Here is a 25457-nt window from a genome sequence, read left to right as displayed (position 1 = left end):
ACCACCCACAGCATATACGAGCGTGCAAAAAGATGGTCGCGATGGTCTGGACCATCGCGACCATCGTACTTGCGAGGGAAACCCTGCGGTCGGGTTTCCCAGGAGTGATTTTGGCTCTATCAGAGCCAAAATCACTCCCACTGACATCACTAGTGATGTCAGTGGGGCCGGCTTCAGACGGTAGGCGTTCCCATGGGAACGCCTCCGTCAGGCAGGCACACCCCCGGCACGCCCACCAAAGGGGGCGTGCTGTCAATCAACATCGACAGCACGCCCCCTTTGATGCGAGTCCCCGAGCGATGGAAAGCCCGTCTCTCGCCGGGTCTCGCGCATGAGCACGACGGAGCTCCCTCCATCATGCGCAGTGGGGAACATCGACCCACTTGCGAGCGTACTGCCGCTCGCGAGTGGGTCTGAATGACCCCCATAGTCACATACAATGCAGAAATAAATCACCTGCACTACAAGCACTATGATCAACTACGCAGACACAGAGCCTGATAGGAAACAGTGCTGCATACACTGACCTCATTGGAGAAGAGGTATGCAGGGGGCCCGGACCGCGATGCCCCCTGTATCAGAATCCAGCAGCGTTCGCCACTCTTTTATAAAATGGCCGCTGAGGAGCTGATAGGAGACAGGTCCGGGGGAGGAACGCTGCCATAGACCGCTGTGGAAAGGCACTGTGCAGGGGGGTAGGCGCCGCCTGTGAGACAGGGAAAGCACACACTCGAGGCATGCTGTTAACCCCTCGGACGCTGGAGCATTTTCCACAGTCTGGAATACCGGGGTCCCTGCTAGCTGAGACCCTGATACCCCCCAGTATCCCCGGGTCAGTACCGGCGTTCTGGCCCGGTGGGGTGAAGGAGCGGCAGCATGGATCTTAATTAGCTTGTCCATGCTGCCCGCTCATATCATCGCAGCAAAAGCTGCTAGAAGAAACTTCAGGAGCTGTTCCAACAGCCCCCCTCTGAAGAGGTGATCCGACTCAGAGCTGGGTACCTACGAAACTGGATTGCCTTGGCTCGGGGGTGGGGATTAGGAGAGGGACCCCAGTGCATCCTGGGAGGCTGAAAAATTAACTCTGGAGGTGCCCGATGTCTGCCGCCATCGCCTATACCCCAAGGTATCCTGTGGATACCCTATGGACCCTGAAGTAGAAAACACTAATGTGTATGAACCCAGGTGTACAAGGGGAGCACAACGCAGTCCCTCACTACCAAAATAAGCAGTCAAGTTTCCGTATTTGGTAAAATAACAGGTCAGCACAGCTGGAGTGCAAGTGGGTGAAAAATCTTCTGACCGTGGTATCTCCCCAGCCAGGCAAGCATGCTGAGGTACGCATAAAACATTAGAAGGTAACAACATATAATGATGCGAGTCACCTGGGAATCAAGCACATTAAGTCCTGAATGAGAGTTCTGGCTCAATGTACTGTTTAGCCTACAGCACCTGGTATTCAGGTGGTCTCCCATTCAGGTCTTAACCAGGCCTGACCCTGCTTAGCATTACGAGATCAGGTGTGTTCAGGGTGTATATATAAATGTATAATAAATCCCAGCAATTTAAGTAATTGGACCAGTGGCTAAAGGTGGGTACACACTATAGCAATATATCTGCAGATCGAGTGATCTGCAGATGATGGTAGTTCATACACACTGAACGACCATCATCTGCATGATGCAGCGGGTTGGGCCAGCCTGGGGGCGGATAGAGGGCGTGGCCTAATCACAGCCTCGTGGCCACGCCCCCTTCGGGGGAGAAAGCCCATTTGCGGTGCTGGGGAGGGAGGCACTGTGTGGCCTTCAGCCCAGCGCACAGCCCATGGGGGGGGTGCGGTCAGCGTGATCGCTCCCCCCTTTTGGCATTGGAGACTCTCCGGCTGCTGCTTTAGCAGCCTCGGACAGTCTCTCAGTGCAGCCCAGCACACAGCAGCGTGTGTTGGGCTGCTGTGACCTAAGAGGGATGGGGAGCGGTGCCGGACCTGGGTAATTAGTAACCGCTCGCGGCTCCCCCCTCTCGGCGCCCCTGTGTATGGGCGATTGGCTGATCACCCGTACACACTTGCCGATGGACAGATATGTTGCAGACATATCTGTTCATCAGCTGTACAGCGCAGCCAATGCGATATGTCTGAACAACGCGGTTCACAGACATATCGTCTGGACACACGGGCCGACAGGGGCACGAAATATTGGCCGATCAATTGATCGGCCAATATATCGGCCAGTGTGTACCCAGCATAACTGTCTGGCAAATTTTAGCCTGGGAAGAAAACACAAGCAAGTGGCCCAGGCTTTTGACCTAGCACACCGCAAGTGGCTTCACAAAAAAAAAACCATTGGATTGCCTTATATGATAATTTGTTGTGTAAAAGGAGAATAAAAAACACCTATTATATGAGACTTAAACAGTGCAGAACATTTTATTATGAAAACGAAAAGGTAAGTTAAACAACATAATTTTATCAACAGAATTAAACTTTAGCAGAAAAAAAAAAAAAGTCATTCAGGGTGACAAACAAGGTGTATGATCTGTATCCAGTGGGAAAGCTCAGAATGAAATCCTCAACTCAGGCAAAGAACATGCCTCTACATATCAATCAAATCTCTAACCAATAACAAAAACGTTATTTATATATTTTCCAGTATGCTACGCAGGAACATTTCCCAGTTCACTTCTTGAGCTTCTATAGTTTTGCCACTAGTCCATAGTTTAAGCAGAAAATTGGTAAGGGGACCAATAAGATGACCATAAACAATTTGCTCTTGCTCAAAAGTACAATCAGATTCCCAGTATGTGCAGCTGATAAGAGTGCTACAAAGAGACGGATATTTCCTCTGCCTTCATGGGGAACACCATACTACTTTCACTCCAGTAGTAGGTCTCAGAAACTGTTGGTAGAGCAAATTATATGTTGCCTTTGTTTGCAGGAGACTTTTTAGCCATCCAGTTTATTAATGGAAAGGGTACAAAGCATAAATAAAACTGTACAAGAAAACAGTGTAGGAAAACATCAATATGTTAGGTTTTTAATATGAAACCATCTTTGTCCAGCAAAATAAAATAGTTACCATGTACTCATAATGGTATCTTGGCTGCCTAGCGAACACTTTTGCTAGAGCTAACAATTCCAAGTCACATTTCACCGTCTTCGTATTAAATTTTCCTTTATGCATATTTCACAGTAAAAACGATACAAAAAGGTTTTCCACTTTAGAGCTCTCAAAAAAAATCCCAAGGATCTGAGGAATCCACAGCCTCAGTGCAGTCGACTTTATGTCGACTTGGTCTCTGCTTAAAGTCAAGTGAACAAATAAGAACGTAAACACAAGAACAAGCAGAGGCAGGGTGCAGACATCAGGGCCTCATCCCACAGTCACAAATCTGCTGCCTTTGCCGACTGTCTGGGACAGGCTTTGTTCCTTCAATATCTTGAAGCGTTCATTCAATGTGATTCCAGTCTAGTGAAAAACAAGACCGTTAGAATAATCTCCCTAGCATAGTTAAGTTTCACACACTGAAAAACACACACAGTAATGTTAAGCAAAACAAAAAAACAACGACAGCTCCAAAATAGTCTTTTCCTAAGAAGGCAATAGAGTCAGCAAACACAAGACGACAGTTACCTGTTTTGCAACACTGTTTATGTCAAAGTCTAGAGGGACTCCTTTGGGAACCTTTATTTCTGTACCCTCCTTTTTCAACAAAAAGGGGAGCGGGGGTCGAGGCAACCTGGTCTCCACACTGCTGTAGGACACAAGCACGTAAGAGACATGTTTAAGTATTTGAAGTCAAATACATACACGTTTAAGAAGACTTCATAGTCATGAGAGCATAAAAATAAATGAGACTTACATTTCTTAAGAATTTTAGAACCTAGCGACATACCTTGGGAATACTACAGCAGAAGGGTTAGAGAGTGACACTGTGAGAATACCACTGTGGTTTTTACATGTCCTCCATCTGAAACATAAAGAATGGCAGCTGTTCTACTCACAATATACATTTTTCAGCAATGGGGAAAGACAAGTCCATAAACAATTCTAGCAATATGGTAATAATTACATGATATTGCACAATTTTGGAAAACTCAAATACAATATTTGCACACTCACGGGTCATCAGGGCTGTTAAATGCTTTAGGTTCATAGAAGTCCATTGTAGCCTGAACCTGCAGAGACACAGAGAAAAATAAAAAAAATAAAAGGAAGTATAAATATGGTATCCAAGCAGGTTCGGCTATGACCGTGTGTACCCCCTGAAGGTAGATTTGCCTGCTTCAGAGTTAAGTATAAAGCTTCTCAAAACTGAATAGATTTGATATAAAGCTGCACAGTAGTACCTAGTTATACTTCCTGCAAGAAAAGCAGTCAGCAGCAGGAGGTGGGCGTATCTGGGGTCTGCTGTGGTCTGGGAGCTGGGAGAGGGGGGGCTGTAGTGAGAACAGACTGTGGGCAATCCTGTTAGGATTTTGATCACAGTCTCTGTGTTGCTGATCATTACCTTCAAGCCTCTTCTATGGACATATGTGGCGTGCCTGTTGTTCCTCTGTTCTTTTATCTTCTGACCTCTTCTAAAGCTTCTCGTTTCAGAATAATTGCTGTAACATTAAGTAAAGAAATTAAAAACAGCACTGTGAATCTGTAAACCTGAGTGCTTTTCCACTAAACCGAACGACACAATTGACTTCATCCAAAACTTGGGAACCCTGAGGTTGGGGCCCACCCAGTCATGCGGCAGGCTTGCTGTCTGCAGGCTTAAGAGTCAGGCAACGGGAAGCCCAGGAGGCGGGGCTTGGGAGGTTTGGAGAAGGAAACCAGAGACCTGGAGTAGGACTGCCCCTTTGCTTTCCCTTGTGAAAGGACTGAAAGGAGAGACCGAGGCTTGGCAGCTGTGGACAGCAGGAAGGCTGTCTTAGATGTTGCTACCATGGCCACAATCCTATCTAGCTCTGGGCCTAATAAGACATCACCCAAAACTAAAAGGTTGTCCGCACAGACCTATGTAATAATATAATGTCCTTCCCCTATATAGTATTAATATAAATAATTATTACTGCTTAAAGGGGGGTGCACCCAGGAACAATTGAATACATATATATGAAGAAAGAGAAAAATATGAGATATGGTAAGAACTTACCCTTGTTATCTCTATTTCTACGAAGTCCATAGGGTTCCACAGGATACCTTGGGGGTATAGGTGTGACGTCAGTCGCTGGGCACCATAGAGTTAAGCTTTTCAGCCTCCCAGGATGCACTAGGGTCCCCCTCCTATACCCCGCCCCCGAGCCAAGGCACCTCAGTTAGTTATCAAACCATAGGCCGGAGGAGGAGAAGGAAGAGAGAGAACAAAGATCTGGACACATACAAGAATCACATTCTCACCAGAGGAAGACGGAAAACCGGTGACCAGAGCAAAGCCCATCTGCAGCACAGGTGCGACAGGGCGGGAGTCCTGTGGAACCCTATGGACTTCGTAGAAATAGAGATAACAAGGGTAAGTTCTTACCATATCTCATATTTTCTACTTCAGGGTCCATAGGGTATCCACAGGATACCTTGGGGATGTCCCAAAGCAGTATCCTTTAAGGGTGGGGACGCTCCTGTGCAGAAAGGAGAATCCGCCGCCCGAAGGAAGCATCCTGAGAGGCGAAGGTGTCAAACCTGTAATACCTCACGAAGGTATGGACAGAGGACCACGTAGCAGCCTTGCAGATCTGAACTGCCGAGGCACCACGTCGAGCTGCCCACGAAGGACCCACAGACCTAGTGGAATGAGCCTTCAGAGAAGGAGGGACCGGTAGGCCTTCATGAAGATAAGCTTCAGAAATAGCCATACGGATCCAGGCTGCCAAAGTTTGCTTTGAAGCAGGCCAACCCTTTTTACGGAAGCCATAGAGGACAAACAAAGCGTCCGACTTCCTAAACGAAGAAGTGCGGTCCACATAAGTCCTTAAGGCCCGCACAACATCCAAAGAGGCCTCACCCACGGAAAGACCCGGTGAGTTAAAGGCCGGAACAACTATTTCCTCGTTAACATGAAACTGGGAAACAACTTTGGGAAGAAACTCGGGCTGAGTGCGGAGCACTGCCCTGTTCCCATGAAAAACCAAGAAAGGGGGTCTACAAGAAAGAGCCCCTAACTCAGAAACACGTCTGGCCGAAGCAATGGCCAGAAGGAAAACAGTCTTAGCTGTTAGCCATTTAAGATCCACTGAGCCCAGTGGTTCAAACGGCGGTCCTTGGAGAGCCCTCAGGACCACAGCCAAATCCCAAGGCGCCACAGGTGGAACAAAGGGCGGCTGAATGCGGAGAACACCCTGCATAAAGGTGCGCACATCCGGGATTGTAGCAATCCTACGGTGAAACCAGACAGATAGGGCCGAAACCTGTACCTTCAAAGAAGCAAGGCGAAGCCCATGATCTAGTCCCGCTTGCAGGAAGGCGAGAATCCGAGACAGACGAAACTCCCGCGGTGCATAACCTCTCGGTCGACACCACTGGAAGAACGTATGCCACACGCGATGGTATATCCTCGCGGAAGACGGTTTCCGAGCTCGTAACATGGTACGCACCACAGAGCTGGAAAACCCCCGGGACCTCAGCATGGCCGTCTCAACAGCCACGCCGTCAAAGACAGCCGAGTCAGGTCTGGGTGAAGGCAAGGACCCTGAGACAGAAGGTCCGGTCGTAGCGGCAACCACAGAGGACTGTCCACGGACAGACCCTGAAGGTCTGAGAACCAGTGCCGTCTGGGCCACGCGGGAGCTATCAACAGGAGCGTCCCTCCTTCCTGTTTGAATTTCCGGATTACCCGTGGAAGAAGGGAGACCGGAGGGAACAGGTATGCGAACCGGAACGTCCACCGGACGGACAGAGCATCCACCAGAGACGCCCCTTCGTCTCTTGTGCGAGACCCGTACACCGGCAACTTGTTGTTGTGCCGGGACGCCATGAGGTCGATTTCTGGAAGACCCCACCTGTCCACCAGTAGTTGAAAAACGTCCGGGTGCAGGGACCATTCCCCCGGATGAACGTCCTGGCGACTTAGAAAGTCCGCCTCCCAATTGAGCACTCCCGGGATGAAGACCGCTGATATGGCCGGAAGATTGCGCTCCGCCCAAACCAGGATCCGAGAGACCTCTACGAGAGCCGCCCGACTGCGAGTTCCTCCTTGTCTGTTTATGTAGGCCACGGTGGTAGCGTTGTCCGACTGGACCTGCACCGGGCGACCCTGGAGAAACCGCTGTGCCTGCTGGAGAGCATTGAAGACCGCACGGAGTTCCAAGATATTTATTGGAAGCTCCGCTTCTGTCGGCGTCCACCTGCCCTGGAACAAGTGTGGACCCGAAACTGCTCCCCAGCCCCGAAGACTGGCGTCCGTTGTCAACAGGACCCAATTTGGAACCCAGAACGGACGTCCCTTGTTGAGGTGGGTCGTCTGTAACCACCACGCAAGGGACAGGCGAACATCCGGGGTGAGCACAATCGTCCGGAACTTCAGAGACTGAGGCAGCCCGTTCCACTTGGACAGGATCAGGTGCTGCAGAGGTCTGGAGTGAAACTGGGCGTATTCCACCATGTCGAACACCGACACCATGGAGCCCAGTAACCTCATCGCCGAGTGTAAGGACACCCGGCGGCTGTGCAGACAACTGCGCACCCTTGACTGTAAAGCAGAGATCTTGTCCTCCGTCACGAAGATCCTTTGCTGTCCCGAGTCCAATAAGGCTCCAAGATGCAGAATCCTCCGAGACGGGATTAGAGTGGACTTCTGCCAGTTGATTAGCCAGCCGTGCCGTTGCAGCAGTGCAATGGTCAGGTCCAAGTGGCGTAACAGGAGCTCTGGAGATCCTGCCACCAATAACAGGTCGTCCAAATACGGCAACATGCGGACTCCCTGCAGCCGCAGAGAAGCCGCCATGACCTTGGTGAAAACATGTGGTGCTGTTGCCAGGCCAAAAGGTAACGCCCGAAACTGGAAGTGGTCGCTGCGGATTGCAAACCTGAGGAACTGTTGATGGCGCAAAAGAATAGGGACATGCAGGTAAGCGTCCTGTATGTCCAATGACACCATGTAGTCCCCAGGTTCCAGCGCTAGAATGATGGACCGTAGGGTCTCCATCCGAAACTTCGGGACCCGCAAAGACTTGTTGAGTGCTTTGAGGTTGAGAATCGGACGATATGACCCATTGGGTTTCTGTACCAAAAATAGATTTGAATAGAAACCCTGGCACCTCTGGGAGAATGGAACAGGCACTATAACTACAGCCTGGAGCATAGTGTGCAATACCTTCCGCAGCTCCGTAGCCTTGTTCCGGTCTGATGGTAGACCCGTGGTGAAGAATCGAGCCGGGGGTCTGTGCCGGAAGGAGAGGGCGTATCCGTGGGAAACCACCTCCAGAACCCAAGTGTCTGTCGTAGTGGTCGACCAACACTGGGCGAACTGTAGCAGGCGGCCTCCCACCCTGGGATCCCCCAAAGGGAGGCCCGGACCGTCAGGCCGCAGGCTTGTCATCTGGCTTGGGGGCCGGACGTCTGGTACTCCATGCCTGCTTCCGGGGCTTGACCGACTTCTTAGGGCCAGCCTGTCGAGGAAACGACTGTGGTTTGGGCCTGCTCTGGGCCCTAGATGACCGAAAGGACGATGGTCCAGAACCAGAAGGAGCAGCGGCCGACGGGAGACAAGCAGATTTGGCTGCCGCCAGCGTGGCCACAATCTTATCCAGATTCGGACCGAAGAGAACTTCTCCGGTAAACGGCAACGCTTCCAGACCTTTCTTGGAATCTGCGTCCGCCTTCCAGGATCGCAGCCACAAGGTGCGACGAGCAGCTACCGCTGCTGAAGAAATTCTAGACACCAGAGTACTAATGTCTAGAGCCGCCTCGTTGATGTAGGTGGCCGAATCACGGAGATTGCCAATCAACTCCGCCTGTTCGGCCGGACAGTCGGATTCAAAAGAAGCCTCTAATGAATCCGCCCAGCGCTCCATCGCTCTGGCAACCCAGCAAATGGCCATAGCCGGCCGTGCTGCCCCCCCTGCAAGGGAATAAGCGGACTTCAGGCAGATTTCTACCTTGCGGTCCGTAGCATCCTTAAGGGAGGACATGGATGGCATCGGCAATGTGGCACTACGGACAAGACGGGTCACGTGAGAATCCACCTGTGGAGGGGATTCCCACTTAGCAAAATAATTATCCGCGAACGGATAAGCCACCGCCAGGCGTCTCTGCGGCTGGTATCTTTTGCCAGGTTGTTTCCACGCCCTCTAAATGGTCCACCAACTGACCCGAAAGAGGAAAGACTGTGGCATCGCCCTTCACATCTTTGAAAAAGGCATACTTAGACTTAGCCGCTGGGGGAACTTCGTCCTCAATCACCAAGGCTGTGCGGACCGCCCGAATAAGTCCAGGAATATATACTTTGGACTTAGCATCAGCGTCCTTAGTATGGAGAGGTTCCTGATCGTAAGGATCCAGAATCTCCCCATCATCAGACGTCCCTTCGTCATCCTCATAAGGAGCGGACAGAGACGCCACCGGCCTTTTATGAGGCCGCATCACAGACTCCCCTTGCAACACATCCGACAAGTGCTGTACAGAACTCGTCAGGGAGTTAACCCACGCTGGCTCCTGAGAACCCGGGAGCGGGGAAATAGGGAGACTGTGGGGTACCACCAATTGTCGTGGGAACCCCTGCATGGGTGACGACACCACAGACTGCTGGGACAAACCCATCGGAGTAAACGCGGGCTGCGGAGCTAACTGACCCACTAAAGCTGTTAACGCCTGAGCGAAACAAGCCCAGGGCGGCTCCTGTACCGGTGCTGTAACCGTAATAGGCCGCGCCATGGACAAACACTGCCGGCAAAGGCCCTCCACGCTACCCTCCCCCTCCGCTAACGGTACTTTGCACGTGGTACACTGTAGCCGGAGGGGAAAATCACTTTCAGACATGATGGCACCACGTATGTGACCTCTCTCACCAATTAAGTATTAAATAGGCGAGAGACCACCCTGCAGCACCGCACCGCAAGGGCTTTAGCAGAAAGAACAGGGACAGTAATAAAGCTGACAGTTTAGAGAAGAAAAGTTACAGGCAGCGCTAGCACAGTCACATACAATGCAGAGAAATTACAATTCCTGCACTAACAGCGCTGATCACTCAACTACACAGACACAGGGCCTGGTAGGACACAGCGCTGCATACACAGACCTGAGCCACAGCGGAGGAGAGGTATGCGGGGGGACCCAGACCACGATGCTTCCGTCCAGCGCTTCCAGCAGCGTTCACCATGCGTTCTGAGAAGATGGCCGCCGAGGAGCAGAGAGGAGGCTGGCCTGGGGGAGAAGCGCTGCCACAGGACCAGTCGGCAGCATGCAGAGAGGGCTGTGTGCAGCGGGGGAGGCGCCGGCTGTGAGACAGGGAAGGCGCGCTCCCCTGGCATGCATTTAACCCCTGGGACGCCGCAGCGCTACCGCTCTGCTGCGGTCCTCTGTCCCAGGGGGTAGTGGAAAGCGCAGGTTGGTCGCCTGGCTCCACGCTGCAGCCAGTCCCCAGGGAGCCCCCTGCCTGGGGACTTAGGACCATGTGACCAGCGGGGACCCACCGCGGGACCCCGCTGCTTACCTTTGTCCCCCTTGGATCCGGCCATGGTCCGGAACATCTGGGGTCACCGCTAGCTGTGACCCCAGATGCTCACCAGCATCCCCGGATCGGTACCGGCGTTCTAGTACCGGCGGGGGTGTAGGGAAGACAGCATGGACGTCAGGACTGACTGTCCATGCTGTACATCCAGATGTGCAGCCACAGCTGCACTGAAGAAAGCTTCAGGGGCTCTTCTAGCCCCCACTCCGACAGGTGCACCTGACGCCGGCCGGGCACCAAACTAAACTGAGGTGCCTTGGCTCGGGGGCGGGGTATAGGAGGGGGACCCTAGTGCATCCTGGGAGGCTGAAAAGCTTAACTCTATGGTGCCCAGCGACTGACGTCACACCTATACCCCCAAGGTATCCTGTGGATACCCTATGGACCCTGAAGTAGAAAAGTGTTCCAAAAAGGGGCACTCACGGATTATTTAATATGACAACATTCTGCTATAGAAATCTCATAACTGGTAACCCAAGGAAAATGAAAATCTTAAAAATGTACTTTTAATTTATCTATTAAAATATTAGTGAAATATTATGTGCAAAAATAGTGTTAAAGTGCTTTCAATGTGAGACAAAACTGACAAAAATAAAATGTTGTGTCCACTCTCAGTCTGATATATACTCCTGGTAATCAACTCTAATGACTTCTAAATCATATCTCCTTCACAATGTGAATACGCTTTCCCCTACGTACTGTGGGGTTGATAGGGTGGTATGGATGTCACTTATGATCTATTTCAATATAGATTAGTAGTCTTAAATCCAATCACTCCATTGCTATAAATTCCTAAATCGCATTAATTCCATATCACATGACATATTAGTCCACATGTCTCAATGTATGTCACTATACAGTAAGAAAGTATCCATCATGCAAAATAATTGATATATTGTCAAATGATTGATAGATGGATCTATTAAGAGTGTCTCATTCATACAAAAATTATCATCATCATTTATTTACTCGTCCTCAAGGCATGTGAATTAAATTCATCATCACGCTCAAATTGTATTCAACACCACTAAAATAATTTTAATCCAGTAATCTGGTAGGGGGTCTAATGTGCCTGATCATAAGTAGTCACGACTATGGTTCATCACCCCAATCTGTGATCACCTGTTATTATCAATGTGAATAACTTACGATGGTAATATCCTTCTCATTTATATACCACTGTGTTGCCACATTGCTCACTAGACACAGTGTCATTGTTACTGCTTGTGACCCAGATTGTAAATATTGTAACAGTGTTCGAGTATGAGGACTATATATTGAAATAGATGATCTATAGGTCTGTTCCTAGATTAGTATCGTTATAATTAGTCACCGCAATCCATAATCAGCCTAATTCATACAATTATGAATTGCTTATAACGGTGATAATCACATTATTCCCTAGATAAATAGTATCAAATTGTCTGTTGAGACACACACAGAAATATTGTAGCAATAATAAGGAGTGGAGACTGATTACACCCGGTATTTTAATTATGAGTCCTATATTCACAGCATCTCTGTATATCAGATAGCGTTATATTGCCACATTGTTTAATCATCTAGACACATAATTATTGCCATAGGATATATGGGGGCATGATTGTGATACAAGCTGGTGTGGGAACTCTGCCGCTTATTATATCCGTTGTTAATACGAGCCCTACATTCGCAGCATCATATATTTATTATTTGCTGATAACGATATCAATCAGCAACACACTGTATAGGGAAAGCATATGATTAGATATACACCAACACAGACTCCCGGACACGCTAGCCCACGTGTGCGATTCTCCTGGCTGGTATGAGAGCTCTGTCACTTTTATAGTCCGTTACTAGTACGAGCCTTGCATTCACAACATCTTATTTTTATTATTATTATTAGCTGGTAACAGTATTGCCCAGCAACACATTGTATACGGAGGACATTTGAGTGAACATACAGCAATTAAAACCACCGGACACGCGGGTCCACGTGTGCGGTACTCCTAACGTAAATTTCGTTAACACTTCATCATAGGGTCAACCCGACAAGTGGGTTGCACGGGGCTATAATCTCACTGATCACCATGTAAGTTCTTGGATATTCACCTGAGGAAGTATGTGATTACTTTACCCTCATACGTACAGGACACATTGGATGTCCTGCGTAAATTAGATAAAATCCATATTGAAGAAGGGGTTCTACTTGTTACATGCGATGTAGAATCGCTATATACCAGCATTATACATGACAGGGGAATTTACTCAGTCAAGTTCTTCCTGGAAAAGGAGAGATTAACCCATTTTGGTGAATTCCTTTTGGACTTGAGATTTGTGTTGAAAATTTTTTTTGTGTTTTCAATGACCAGTTTTTCTTACAGGTGAGGGGCACAGCCATGGGAGTGGCTTGTGCCCCCACCTATGCCAACATATATTTCGGATGGTGGGAGGAGTCTATTGTTTTCAGTGATATACATGAGGAGTATACTAAATGCATTTTAATGTGGATTAGGTAGACGACCTCCTTATCCTATGGGATGGTCCCAGACATAAATTTGTTAAATTCATTGAGATCTTGAACACAAATAGCCTAAATCTAAGATTGACGTATGAAATTAGTAACTCTGATGTTACTTTCTTGTACTTGAAAATACAAAGAGGAGAGGGTGGTCGGCTTCCACTACTTACATAGGAAAATCACGGCAAGTAAGTGTTCTACATAGAACTAGTGCTCATTTCCTTCCAGTTCTTAAAGGAATCCCGAAAGGTGAGTTCCTTCATATCAAGAGGAATTGCTCAGATGCCTCACAATTTGAAACAAGGGCTGATTAACTCCGCTGAGAGGTTGATACAGAGAGGTTACAGCAGAAGAGCTGTGAAAAGAGCAAGATATGAAGCAAATCAGAGAGATTGGAACTCCCTGCTATACCCAAATAGAAGAGTGGCTGAGTGGAAATTAGAAACTAGAAGATTAGTGGGAGATTTCTGCTCCGAATGGAGGGATATTCAAAATATAATTAAAAAGCACTGGCACACATTGTTGCTAGATCAGGATTTTGCAAAGGCCCTTGGTACAAGGGCATCGATTACTTGGAGACATTCGGTCAACTTAAAGGATCAATTGGTCCATAGCCATTTTACCAAGTCCAACAGGAGGAAGGCTATTGCGGAAGGAAGTTTTAGGTGTGGGGAATGCAAGGCATGTAATTACATGCAAAGAACCACCCACTTCATAGACAAATATGGAAAAAAACAGATACGAGACTATATAAATTGTAAAACAATGGATATTGTATTACATGTCCGTGCGGGAAGAGGTACATTGGTATGACTACAAGAGCTCTAAAAACAGCATATTTTGGAGCATATAGGCTCAATTAGAAATTCTAGAGCCGATAAAGAAAAATTTAAACCATTGACCTCTGTAGCGAAACATTTCAATGATTATCATTGTGGTAATCCTAGTGGATTAACAGCGTTTAGATTGGAAAGAGTGTATTTGGGTATAAGAGGTGGAAACCTCACCCAACGACTACTTAAAAGAGAAAGCCAATGGAACTTTTTAATGGGAGGATTACAACCATCAGGACTTAATGAATTCATAAATTATGGGGTATTTCTTCAATGAGATGATATAACACAATAACGCATATGGGATGATTCTAATTGTTATAGTTAATTAGTTTAATGATATGAGAGGACACTTCACCAATTTTTGGTTATTCACTTTGTTTTTTATATATATCATATACATTATTATGAACTAGTGGTCAGGGTAGGATAATATTATCTAACTTGGCCCTTATACATTATATATCATTTTCATAGTGATCACGGGATCACATATATTTATTACTTCACACACATTTATATTACACTTATTTATATGAGTTTTAGTTATAGTTTTTCACATACCTCAGTGTGTTTAGCATTTATGGTTAATCAATTATTTTTGTTTAGGTTTATTCACATTATTTATATCACTTTAATTCTCATTATCAATACTAATTATTGTTAGATGAGATTGTCACTATACTATTTAGTATTGTAACCTATGGTTAATTTTAATGATGTTGCAGTCAATTATTTATTTTAATGGGTCATTCGCTATATTATTTAATACTGTAATTTATGGTTAAATTATGTCACAGCTAGTTAATTATTTTCATGATTATTTATATTCTAAGACGGATAACTATATGTGCAATATTGGGAGTTGATCTTATTATGCCAATTTATTCATCTCTATGGTTAGGCATTTTACAAATACTAACTAATTAATCCTGATGAGATTCATCCATATAGATTTACTAACAAACAGAGGAAGCAACGGGTTTTCTTTTTTCCATATACTGAATATACATATATCTCATCTTTTAATTCGGAACTCTTTGAGGAGAATGACAGCGAAAGGCGATTGGTTGGGAAATCTGTCATTCATAGAAATTACAACAGCTTCCCTGTAACAAAACAAGAGGATCGTGATTCAACCAAGAAATAAGCTGACAGGCAACACTGATAGGCTGAGAGATCTGTTGATCATTAACAAGTATACTGATTGGTGATCAGTGAGATTATAGCCCCGTGCAAACCACTTGTCGGGTTGATCCTATGATGAAGTGTTCGCGAAATGTACGTTAGGAGTACCGCACACGTGGACCCGCGTGTCCGGTGGTTTTAATTGTTGTATGTTCACTCAAATGTCCTCCGTATACAATGTGTTGCTGGGCGATAATGTTACCAGCTAATAATAATAAAAATAAGATGCTGTGAATGCAAGGCTCGTACTAGTAACGGACTACAAAAGTGACAGAGCTCTCATACCAGCCAGGAGTACCGCACACGTGGGCTAGCGTGTCCGGGAGTCTGTGTTGGTGTATGTCTATCCACATGCTTTCCCTATACAGTGTGTTGCTGATTGATATTGTTATCAGCAAATAATAAATATATGATGCTGCGAATGTAGGGCTCGTATTAACAACGGATATAATAAGCGGCAGAGTTCCCACACCAGCTTGTATCACAATCATGCCCCCATATATCCTATGGCAATAATTATGTGTCTAGATGATTAAACAATGTGGCAATATAACGCTATCTGATATACAGAGATGCTGTGAATATAGGACTCATAATTAAAATACCGGGTGTAATCAGTCTACACTCCTTATTATTGCTACAATATTTCTGTGTGTGTCTCAACAGACAATTTGATACTATTTATCTAGGGAATAATGTGATTATCACCGTTATAAGCAATTCATAATTGTATGAATTAGGCTGATTATGGATTGCGGTGACTAATTATAACGATACTAATCTAGGAACAGACCTATATACCATCTATTTCAGTATATAGTCCTCATACTCGAACACTGTTACAATATTTACAATCTGGGTCACAAGCAGTAACAATGACACTGTGTCTAGTGAGCAATGTGGCAACACAGTGGTATATAAATGAGAAGGATATTACCATCGTAAGTTATTCACATTGATAACAACAGGTGATCACAGTTTTGTCTCACATTGAAAGCACTTTAACACATAATATTTCACTAATATTTTAATAGATAAATTAAAAGTTAATTTTTAAGATTTTCATTTGTCTTGGGTTACCAGTTAACAGGTGATGAACCATAGTCGTGACTACTTATGATCAGGCACATTAGACTCCCTACCAGATTACTGGATTAAATATTATTTTAGTGGTGTTGAATAGAATTTATGAGAGTGATGATGAATTTAATTCACATGCCCCGAGGACGATTAAATAGATGATAATAATAATAATTTTTGTATGAATGAGACACGCTTAATAGATCCATCTATCAATCATTTGACAATATATCAATTATTTTTGCATGATAGATACTTGGGGCCAAATGTAATAGGGTGAGAGTTTAGAAAAGTGTGAGTTTCTGACACTTTTTAAACTTTGCCAATGTAATAGAGTCCAAAAACAAAGTAACAGAGTGAACTTGCATGTTTTTTTAGACTTAAAAAAACTCATGATTTAAAATCTCATTCAGATGTTTTCCCATTTTGAAGATAAAACTCAACCAATGTGAGAGTATACTGCTAAACTCTCACATTTTCTAAACTCTCACCCGATTACATTTGGCCCTTAGTCTTACTGTATAGTGACATATTGAGACATGTGGACTAATATGTCATGTGATATGGAATTAATGCGATTTAGGAATTTATAAATCACATATAGCGATGGAGTGATTGGATTTAAGACTACTAATCTATATTGAAATAGATCATAAGTGACATCCATACCACCCTATCAACCCCACAGTACGTAGGGGAAAGCGTATTCACATTGTGAAGGAGATATGATTTAGAAGTCATTAGAGTTGATTACCAGGAGTATATATCAGACTGAGAGTGGACACAACATTTTATTTTTATGTCAGTTTTGTCTCACATTGAAAGCACTTTAACACATAATATTTCACTAATATTTTAATAGATAAATTAAAAGTTAATTTTTAAGATTTTCATTTGTCTTGGGTTACCAGTTATGAGATTTCTATAGCAGAATGAGTCCATGAGTGCCCCTTTTTGGAACACTTTCTCTTTCTTCAGTAAATAAGACATCACCCAAATAAGGGAGAGCTTCTAGTGCCTTCTTGGAATCTGAGTCCAACCTCCAGGATCGTAGCCAAAGGGTCCTTCTAGTGGCCACCACGGAAGCAGTTATCTTATGTCCGAATCAATAGCAGTATCGCTGTCATCCGCGATACTTTTTCGCCAAAAACGGCTTTTCGCTTCTAATTGAATACGGCCCCAAGGAGAAATAACCTCATGGCAGCTTCTGCAGGGAGCTGTGGGCCTGATTCAGAGCCGGACGCTCTGACAAGAGCGCTCGCTCTGAATCAGGGCCCTCCTACCTAATATTGGAGCGGCCTCCTGGCCACTCGCATAGCTGTGGGTGACCACCCACAGCTTATGCGAGCGGCCAAAAAGATGGTCGCGATGGTCAAGACCATCGCGACCATCGGGCTTGCGACGAGACCCTGCGGTAGGGTCTTGCTGCCGCAAGCCCAGGAGTGCTCCATCACAGCCAAAAGCACTCCCACTGACATCACTAGTGATGTCAGTGGGGCCGGCCCCAGACGGTAGGCGTTCCCATGGGAACGCCTCCGTCTGGGCAGCAACGCCCCTGGCACGCCCACCAAAGGGGGCGTGCTGTCAATCAACATAGACAGCATATCCCCTTTGGTGCGAGACCCATAGCGACGGCTTGGCCGTCGCTATTCGGGTCTCACGCATGCGCACGACGGAGCACTAGGGCACCATCGACCCGCTTGCGAGCGGGTCAGAATCAGGCCCTGTGTTCGAGAAGCAGCACTCACCTCCTTAGAAGCTTTAGTAGCATAACTATTGGAAAACTAGAGGGTAGTCCCCAAACACAGTGTATAACCAGGAGGCACAGTTCGTGTATACAGGGGAGAGGCAATAAATGTCTGTGTACTACAAATGAGTGGTGAAATGCAAGTAACAGTCTATAATAGAGAAATTTAGAGATGGACAGAAAAGAAAAAATTGCAATACAGAGAAAGTACTCAGAAGGGAGAGACTTATGGGCATATGTATCAAGCGGATTTTAACATAAAATGATGCAATAAGCCGCTGTTCGGCAATAGGACCTGTGGGAATAATCTGCTACAGTTGCAAGCTGCAATCTGGTGTTTACAGCCCATCTTTACAGCAATAATCTGCTGGTCGGCAATTACATCCTTGTTCTACCTTTGGATCGAGATTCACATTAGCTGTTTATACCAGGTGCCTGTATCCTATATGAGGAGCACAGAGCACCCGATTTGGAGAATTCTCCTAAAGGGATTGGTTGTCCCAGCTTCTACGGACTCTTTATTATTCAGTCAGCGATATCTCCAGCTTACCCATTATAGTAGTGTCTCCAACTTGAAGATAAGGAATTGTTTACAAAGTCCCAAGGTCTTGCAAAGTTTGCTCTTCTGAAATTTTTAAGATGACCAGATGTATTCTGCAAAAGCAAAATATGGATATTAACTGTTCTGTTTGTACAGACAAAATTTAGAATAGACTAGTACAATCAACACAGGTGGGTGAAGGAAGCCAAAATATATACTGAGTATCAAAAGCTACACAGGAATGATTGAGATTATTATAGGCCTATGTGTTGTCTCAATTAGCATATTCTCAACAGCCATTACCTGGATCAGTATTTCATATACTCCCATGCTTAAATGCCGCACTGTCTGACTACAAAAAGTTCATTACAAAAAGTGGGTTTATAGTAATATGATCTCAGTGAAAACATGTTACAAGCACAATGTAGGTTTACCAGAATTTTTCACCTTTTAGACATTATCCTTTTTAATATTTCTCTGATAATAAGTAATCTTCAGTAATATTACACATAATGCATTAATTAATTGTACCAGAGGGAACAGTTTGATTTGTCTCCTCATCCTGCATATACACTTTTATTATCTTCTTTCATGGCACAACAAATTTACAAACTATCAAACATTGCAAAAAACAAATACAAAACCTGCAGAAATTTGTATTTTACATATAGATAAAATAAATGACATTGAAGGAAAACAAAGATAGATTCAAAGGCCAACACCATTGGTGTCTAATTTAGAAGGTACCCGATAAACAAAACAATAGAGAAAATAGCAACATCAGAACCTTGGGAGGGGAGGAGGAAGTCAGTGTTTTAAAAAAAATAACGTTTTTGGTTATAGGAAGTAGCCAATAAAAAAGGTGTAATATGCGCATTATGGGAGCTTAGCTTACAACATGTGAAATTAACAGTTTGGGGAAATGATTCAAAGCTTTACCAAGCCCAAAGCAGCAGTTTATGTAAGCCAGAAGTCTATTCTAGTATTTGGTTATTTTTCTATATTCCTGCATATTATGTACAAAAGTGGCTATGTGACTCTCTTATATAGGGCAGAGCCCCAATTCACAATCTACAAAAGGTTTCCTTTGAGCTGAAGAAATGTATGCTCTGTTCATGGTTTGTAGGTGTACTTCTTGTAACATTGACGAGCTAAGGGCCTCAAACACTGGAACCATGTGTTCTAAGGGGATACAGTCAATATCCCGGCGGCCGCGATGCCAGCACCGGAATTCCGACGCTACTCACAATCCTGGCGCCAGCATCCCAACCGCCAGGATACCGAAGGTAAGTAGCGGGGAGGGTTGAGGGTTAGGTTTCAGGGTTATGGTTAGGCACTCGGAGGAGGGTTAGGCACTAAGGGTATGCTAGCCCTGTCGGGATGCTGGAATCCAGATTGCCGGCATCCCATACCCAACTCGTTCTAAGATGCTACCCAGATTTCCATGCTTTCCAAGAATTAGCCCATAGAGAAATGGTGGCCGACTTAATGAAGTCTGAGCAAAGGTACCAAATTCTTTATGGAGTTGTGTAGGAGAAGGTTAGTAATGCATTAAGTATATCGGGCACGGGGCAAGACACAGTTATGTTGTAAACTATAGATATAGCAACACACTTGAAGATACAAGAGTGAATTTCAGAGCCCATGTTTCTCCATTAACTGTTGGAAAGTAAAGATAATGCCCCCTGGATCTGTGACATCCTTAATCATCAAAATACCTATAAGCTTCCAAATAAAGAAGAAATCCGGGGTTACCACAAATAGAGATGTAATTACTACACTGGTGATCTCTTTAGTTTTCTATAGATACAAAGTCAAGTCCTATAGGTGTCTTTAAAAAGATTATTGTTGTGGGGGCGTGGCCTGGACTAGTATGGAGTAGGTCGCTGGTTCCCTGCTCTCCTGCATAAATCCATCTGTCTCATCCGTTTCTTGCAGCGGGGCCCGACTTTCTCCCTGTCTGCCTAGGGGGTGATTGCATACTGCTCCCTGGGACGCTGTTTTCGTGGCCTTTGCTGCCTACTTGCCTCCTGGCAGGGTCCCGGCATGCTGGCCCTGCTAGCATCCTCTTCTTCGGTCCTGTATGGCGTGCCTCCTTCGTTGAGCTGGCTCTGCTCACTTCCGGCTGTGTTTGGCGTGGTCTGATGCGGCGGATCTCCTTTCTCCTGCCTGTTGTTGTCCAGTGTCTTTGCCACCGGTACTTCGGGAGTCTCAGCTGCTGCAAACGAGAGCAGCGTCTGTGAAGCCGACGGCCATCTTGGATTCGGCTGTCAGTGGAGTCCTTCCTCCGGCTATTGTCCTGTGTAGAGCTACTGGTGGGCTGCATGCCGTTCCTCCCTGCCTTGTATTGCTGGTGGCTGTTGAAACTCCAGTCCTTTTAGAGGAGACAAGATAAGTTTATTGGATGCCCGTCTGTTACTGCGCTCTATGGGCCTGATTCAGAGCCGAACGCTCTGACCAGAGCGCTCGCTCTGAATCAGGGCCCTCCTCCATGAAAATGGAGCGGCCTCCTGCATAGCTGTGGGTGACCACCCACAGCATATGCGAGCGTCCATGATGATGGTCGCGATGGTCTTGACCATTGCGACCATCGGGCTTGCGACGGAGACCCTTGCGGTAGGGTCTCGCTGCCGCAAGCCCAGGAGTGATTTTGGCTCTATCAGAGCCAAAATCACTCCCACTGACATCACTAGTGATATCAGTGGGGCCGGCTTCAGACGGTAGGCGTTCCCATGGGAACGCCTCAGTCTGGCAGGCATGCCCACCAAAGGGGGCGTGCTGTCAATCAACATCGACAGCACGCCCCCTTTGGTGCGAGACCCGGAGCGATGGAGAGCCCGTCGCTCGCCGGGTCTTGCGCATGGGCACGACGGAGCTCCCTCTGTCGTGCGCATGCGCAGTGGGGGAACATCGACCCGCTTGCGAGCGGGTCTGAATGACCCCCAATGTCTCCCTGACTTTTCCAATATGTAGTTTCTGGCTATCTAGGAGTTCTCTCCCTGCCTTCCCTATCTGAAGTGACTTCAGAGAAATAATATGAGATATGGTAAGAACTTACCCTTGTTATCTCTATTTCTACGAAGTCCATAGGGTTCCACAGGATACCTTGGGGTATAGGTGTGACGTCAGTCGCAGGGCACCAAAGAGTTAAGCTTTCAGCCTCCCAGGATGCACTAGGTCCCCCTCCTATACCCCGCCCCCGGGCCAAGGCACCTCAGTTAGTTACCAAGCCATAGGCCGGAGGAGGAGAAGGAAGAGAGAGAACAAAGATCTGGACACATACAAGAATCACATTCTCACCAGAGGGAGACGGAAAACCGGTGACCAGAGCAAAGCCCATCTGCAGCACAGGTGCGACAGGGCGGGAGTCCTGTGGAACCCTATGGACTTCGTAGAAATAGAGATAACAAGGGTAAGTTCTTACCATATCTCATATTTTCTACTTCAGGGTCCATAGGGTATCCACAGGATACCTTGGGGATGTCCCAAAGCAGTATCCTTTAAGGGTGGGGACGCTCCTGTGCAGAAAGGAGAATCCGCCGCCCGAAGGAAGCATCCTGAGAGGCGAAGGTGTCAAACCTGTAATACCTCACGAAGGTATGGACAGAAGACCACGTAGCAGCCTTGCAGATCTGAACTGCCGAGGCACCACGTCGAGCTGCCCACGAAGGACCCACAGACCTAGTGGAATGAGCCTTCAGAGAAGGAGGGACCGGTAGGCCTTCATGAAGATAAGCTTCAGAAATAGCCATACGGATCCAGGCTGCCAAAGTTTGCTTTGAAGCAGGCCAACCCTTTTTACGGAAGCCATAGAGGACAAACAAAGCGTCCGACTTCCTAAACGAAGAAGTGCGGTCAACATAAGTCCTTAAGGCCCGCACAACATCCAAAGAGGCCTCACCCACGGAAAGACCCGGTGAGTTAAAGGCCGGAACAACTATTTCCTCGTTAACATGAAACCGGGAAACAACTTTGGGAAGAAACTCGGGCCGAGTGCGGAGCACTGCCCTGTTCCCATAAAAAACCAAGAAAGGGGGTCTACAAGAAAGAGCCCCTAACTCAGAAACACGTCTGGCCGAAGCAATGGCCAGAAGGAAAACAGTCTTAGCTGTTAGCCATTTAAGATCCACTGAGCCCAGTGGTTCAAACGGCGGTCCTTGGAGAGCCCTCAGGACCACAGCCAAATCCCAAGGCGCCACAGGTGGAACAAAGGGCGGCTGAATGCGGAGAACACCCTGCATAAAGGTGCGCACATCCGGGATTGTAGCAATCCTACGGTGAAACCAGACAGATAGGGCCGAAACCTGTACCTTCAAAGAAGCAAGGCGAAGCCCATGATCTAGTCCCGCTTGCAGGAAGGCGAGAATCCGAGACAGACGAAACTCCCGCGGTGCATAACCTCTCGGTCGACACCACTGGAAGAACGTATGCCACACGCGATGGTATATCCTCGCGGAAGACGGTTTCCGAGCTCGTAACATGGTACGCACCACAGAGCTGGAAAACCCCCGGGACCTCAGCATGGCCGTCTCAACAGCCACGCCGTCAAAGACAGCCGAGTCAGGTCCGGGTGAAGGCAAGGACCCTGAGACAGAAGGTCCGGTCGTAGCGGCAACCGCAGAGGACTGTCCACGGACAGACCCTGAAGGTCTGAGAACCAGTGCCGTCTGGGCCACGCGGGAGCTATCAACAGGAGCGTCCCTCCTTCCTGTTTGAATTTCCGGATTACCCGTGGAAGAAGGGAGACCGGAGGGAACAGGTATGCGAACCGGAACGTCCACCGGACGGACAGAGCATCCACCAGAGACGCCCCTTCGTCTCTTGTGCGAGACCCGTACACCGGCAACTTGTTGTTGTGCCGGGACGCCATGAGGTCGATTTCTGGAAGACCCCACCTGTCCACCAGTAGTTGAAAAACGTCCGGGTGCAGGGACCATTCCCCGGATGAACGTCCTGGCGACTTAGAAAGTCCGCCTCCCAATTTAGCACTCCCGGGATGAAGACCGCTGATATGGCCGGAAGATTGCGCTCCGCCCAAACCAGGATCCGAGAGACCTCTACGAGAGCCGCCCGACTGCGAGTTCCTCCTTGTCTGTTTATGTAGGCCACGGTGGTAGCGTTGTCCGACTGGACCTGCGCCGGGCGACCCTGGAGAAACCGCTGTGCCTGCTGGAGAGCATTGAAGACCGCACGGAGTTCCAAGATATTTATTGGAAGCTCCGCTTCTGTCGGCGTCCACCTGCCCTGGAACAAGTGTGGACCCGAAACTGCTCCCCAGCCCCGAAGACTGGCGTCCGTTGTCAACAGGACCCAATTTGGAACCCAGAACGGACGTCCCTTGTTGAGGTGGGTCGTCTGTAACCACCACGCAAGGGACAGGCGAACCTCCTGGGTTAGCACAATCGTCTGGGACTTCAGAGACTGAGTCAGCCCGTTCCACTTGGACAGGATCAGGTGCTGCAGAGGTCTGGAGTGAAACTGGGCGTATTCCACCATGTCGAACACCGACACCATGGAGCCCAGTAACCTCATCGCAGAGTGTAAGGACACCCGGCGGCTGTGCAGGCAACTGCGCACCCTTGACTGTAAAGCAGAGATCTTGTCCTCCGTCACGAAGATCCTTTGCTGTCCCGAGTCCAATAAGGCTCCAAGATGCAGAATCCTCCGAGACGGGATTAGAGTGGACTTCTGCCAGTTGATTAGCCAGCCGTGCCGTTGCAGCAGTGCAATGGTCAGGTCCAAGTGGCGTAACAGGAGCTCTGGAGATCCTGCCACCAATAACAGGTCGTCCAAATACGGCAACATGCGGACTCCCTGCAGCCGCAGAGAAGCCGCCATGACCGCCATCACCTTGGTGAAAACACGTGGTGCTGTTGCCAGGCCAAAAGGTAACGCCCGAAACTGGAAGTGGTCGCTGCGGATTGCAAACCTGAGGAACTGTTGATGGCGCAAAAGAATAGGGACATGCAGGTAAGCGTCCTGTATGTCCAATGACACCAAGTAGTCCCCAGGTTCCAGCGCCAGAATGATGGACCGTAGGGTCTCCATCTGAAACTTCGGGACCCGCAAAGACTTGTTGAGTGCTTTGAGGTTGAGAATCGGACGATATGACCCATTGGGTTTCTGTACCAAAAATAGATTTGAATAGAAACCCTGGCCCCTCTGGGAGAATGGAACAGCCACTATAACTCCAGCCTGGAGCATAGTGTGCAATACCTTCCGCAGTTCCGTAGCCTTGTTCCGGTCTGATGGGAGACCCGTGGTGAAGAAGCGAGCCGGGGGTCTGTGCCGGAAGGAGAGGGCGTATCCGTGGGAAACCACCTCCAGAACCCAAGTGTCTGTCGTAGTGGTCGACCAACACTGGGCGAACTGTAGCAGGCGGCCTCCCACCCTGGGATCCCCCAAAGGGAGGCCCGGACCGTCAGGCCGCAGGCTTGTCATCTGGCTTGGGGGCCGGACGTCTGGTACTCCATGCCTGCTTCCGGGGCTTGACCGATTTCTTAGGGCCAGCCTGTCGAGGAAACGACTGTGGTTTGGGCCTGCCCTGGGCCCTAGATGACCGAAAGGACGATGGTCCCGAAACAGAAGGAGCAGCGGCCGACGGGAGACAAGCAGATTTGGCTGCCGCCAGCGTGGCCACAATCTTATCCAGATCCGGACCGAAGAGAACTTCTCCGGTAAACGGCAACGCTTCCAGACCTTTCTTGGAATCTGCGTCCGCCTTCCAGGATCGCAGCCACAAGGTGCGACGAGCAGCTACCGCTGCTGAAGAAATTCTAGACACCAGAGTACTAATGTCTAGAGCCGCCTCGTTGATGTAGGTGGCCGAATCACGGAGATTGCCAATCAACTCCGCCTGTTCGGCCGGACAGTCGGATTCAAAAGAAGCCTCTAATGAATCCGCCCAGCGCTCCA

General features: G+C 47.6%; 1 protein-coding gene across 5 annotated transcripts in view; it reads right to left on the bottom strand.

Annotated features, from left to right (window-relative positions):
* Positions 1-2406: 2406 nt before the first annotated feature.
* The window catches only part of LOC148508333 (UAP56-interacting factor-like), a 41866-nt gene continuing 18815 nt past the window's right edge, over positions 2407-25457 (bottom strand). For all 5 annotated transcript variants that reach the window (XM_088444864.1, XM_088444863.1, XM_088444861.1 and 2 more), the window contains exons 5-10: positions 18552-18655; positions 4507-4603; positions 4119-4174; positions 3892-3966; positions 3630-3750; positions 2407-3464 (exon numbers count right to left, since the gene is read on the bottom strand). In XM_088444864.1, coding sequence (XP_088300990.1) covers positions 3369-3464; positions 3630-3750; positions 3892-3966; positions 4119-4174; positions 4507-4603; positions 18552-18655 — 549 coding nt within the window. In that variant the 3' untranslated portion in view covers positions 2407-3368. The remainder of the gene's footprint in view (positions 3465-3629; positions 3751-3891; positions 3967-4118; positions 4175-4506; positions 4604-18551; positions 18656-25457) is intronic.

Source organism: Taudactylus pleione, unplaced genomic scaffold (genome assembly GCF_031769625.1).
Source record: "Taudactylus pleione unplaced genomic scaffold, aTauple2 ptg000372l, whole genome shotgun sequence".
Lineage (NCBI taxonomy): Eukaryota > Metazoa > Chordata > Amphibia > Anura > Myobatrachidae > Taudactylus > Taudactylus pleione.
Note: the sequence above shows the minus strand (reverse complement) of the source record. Positions and strands in the feature narration are given on the sequence as shown.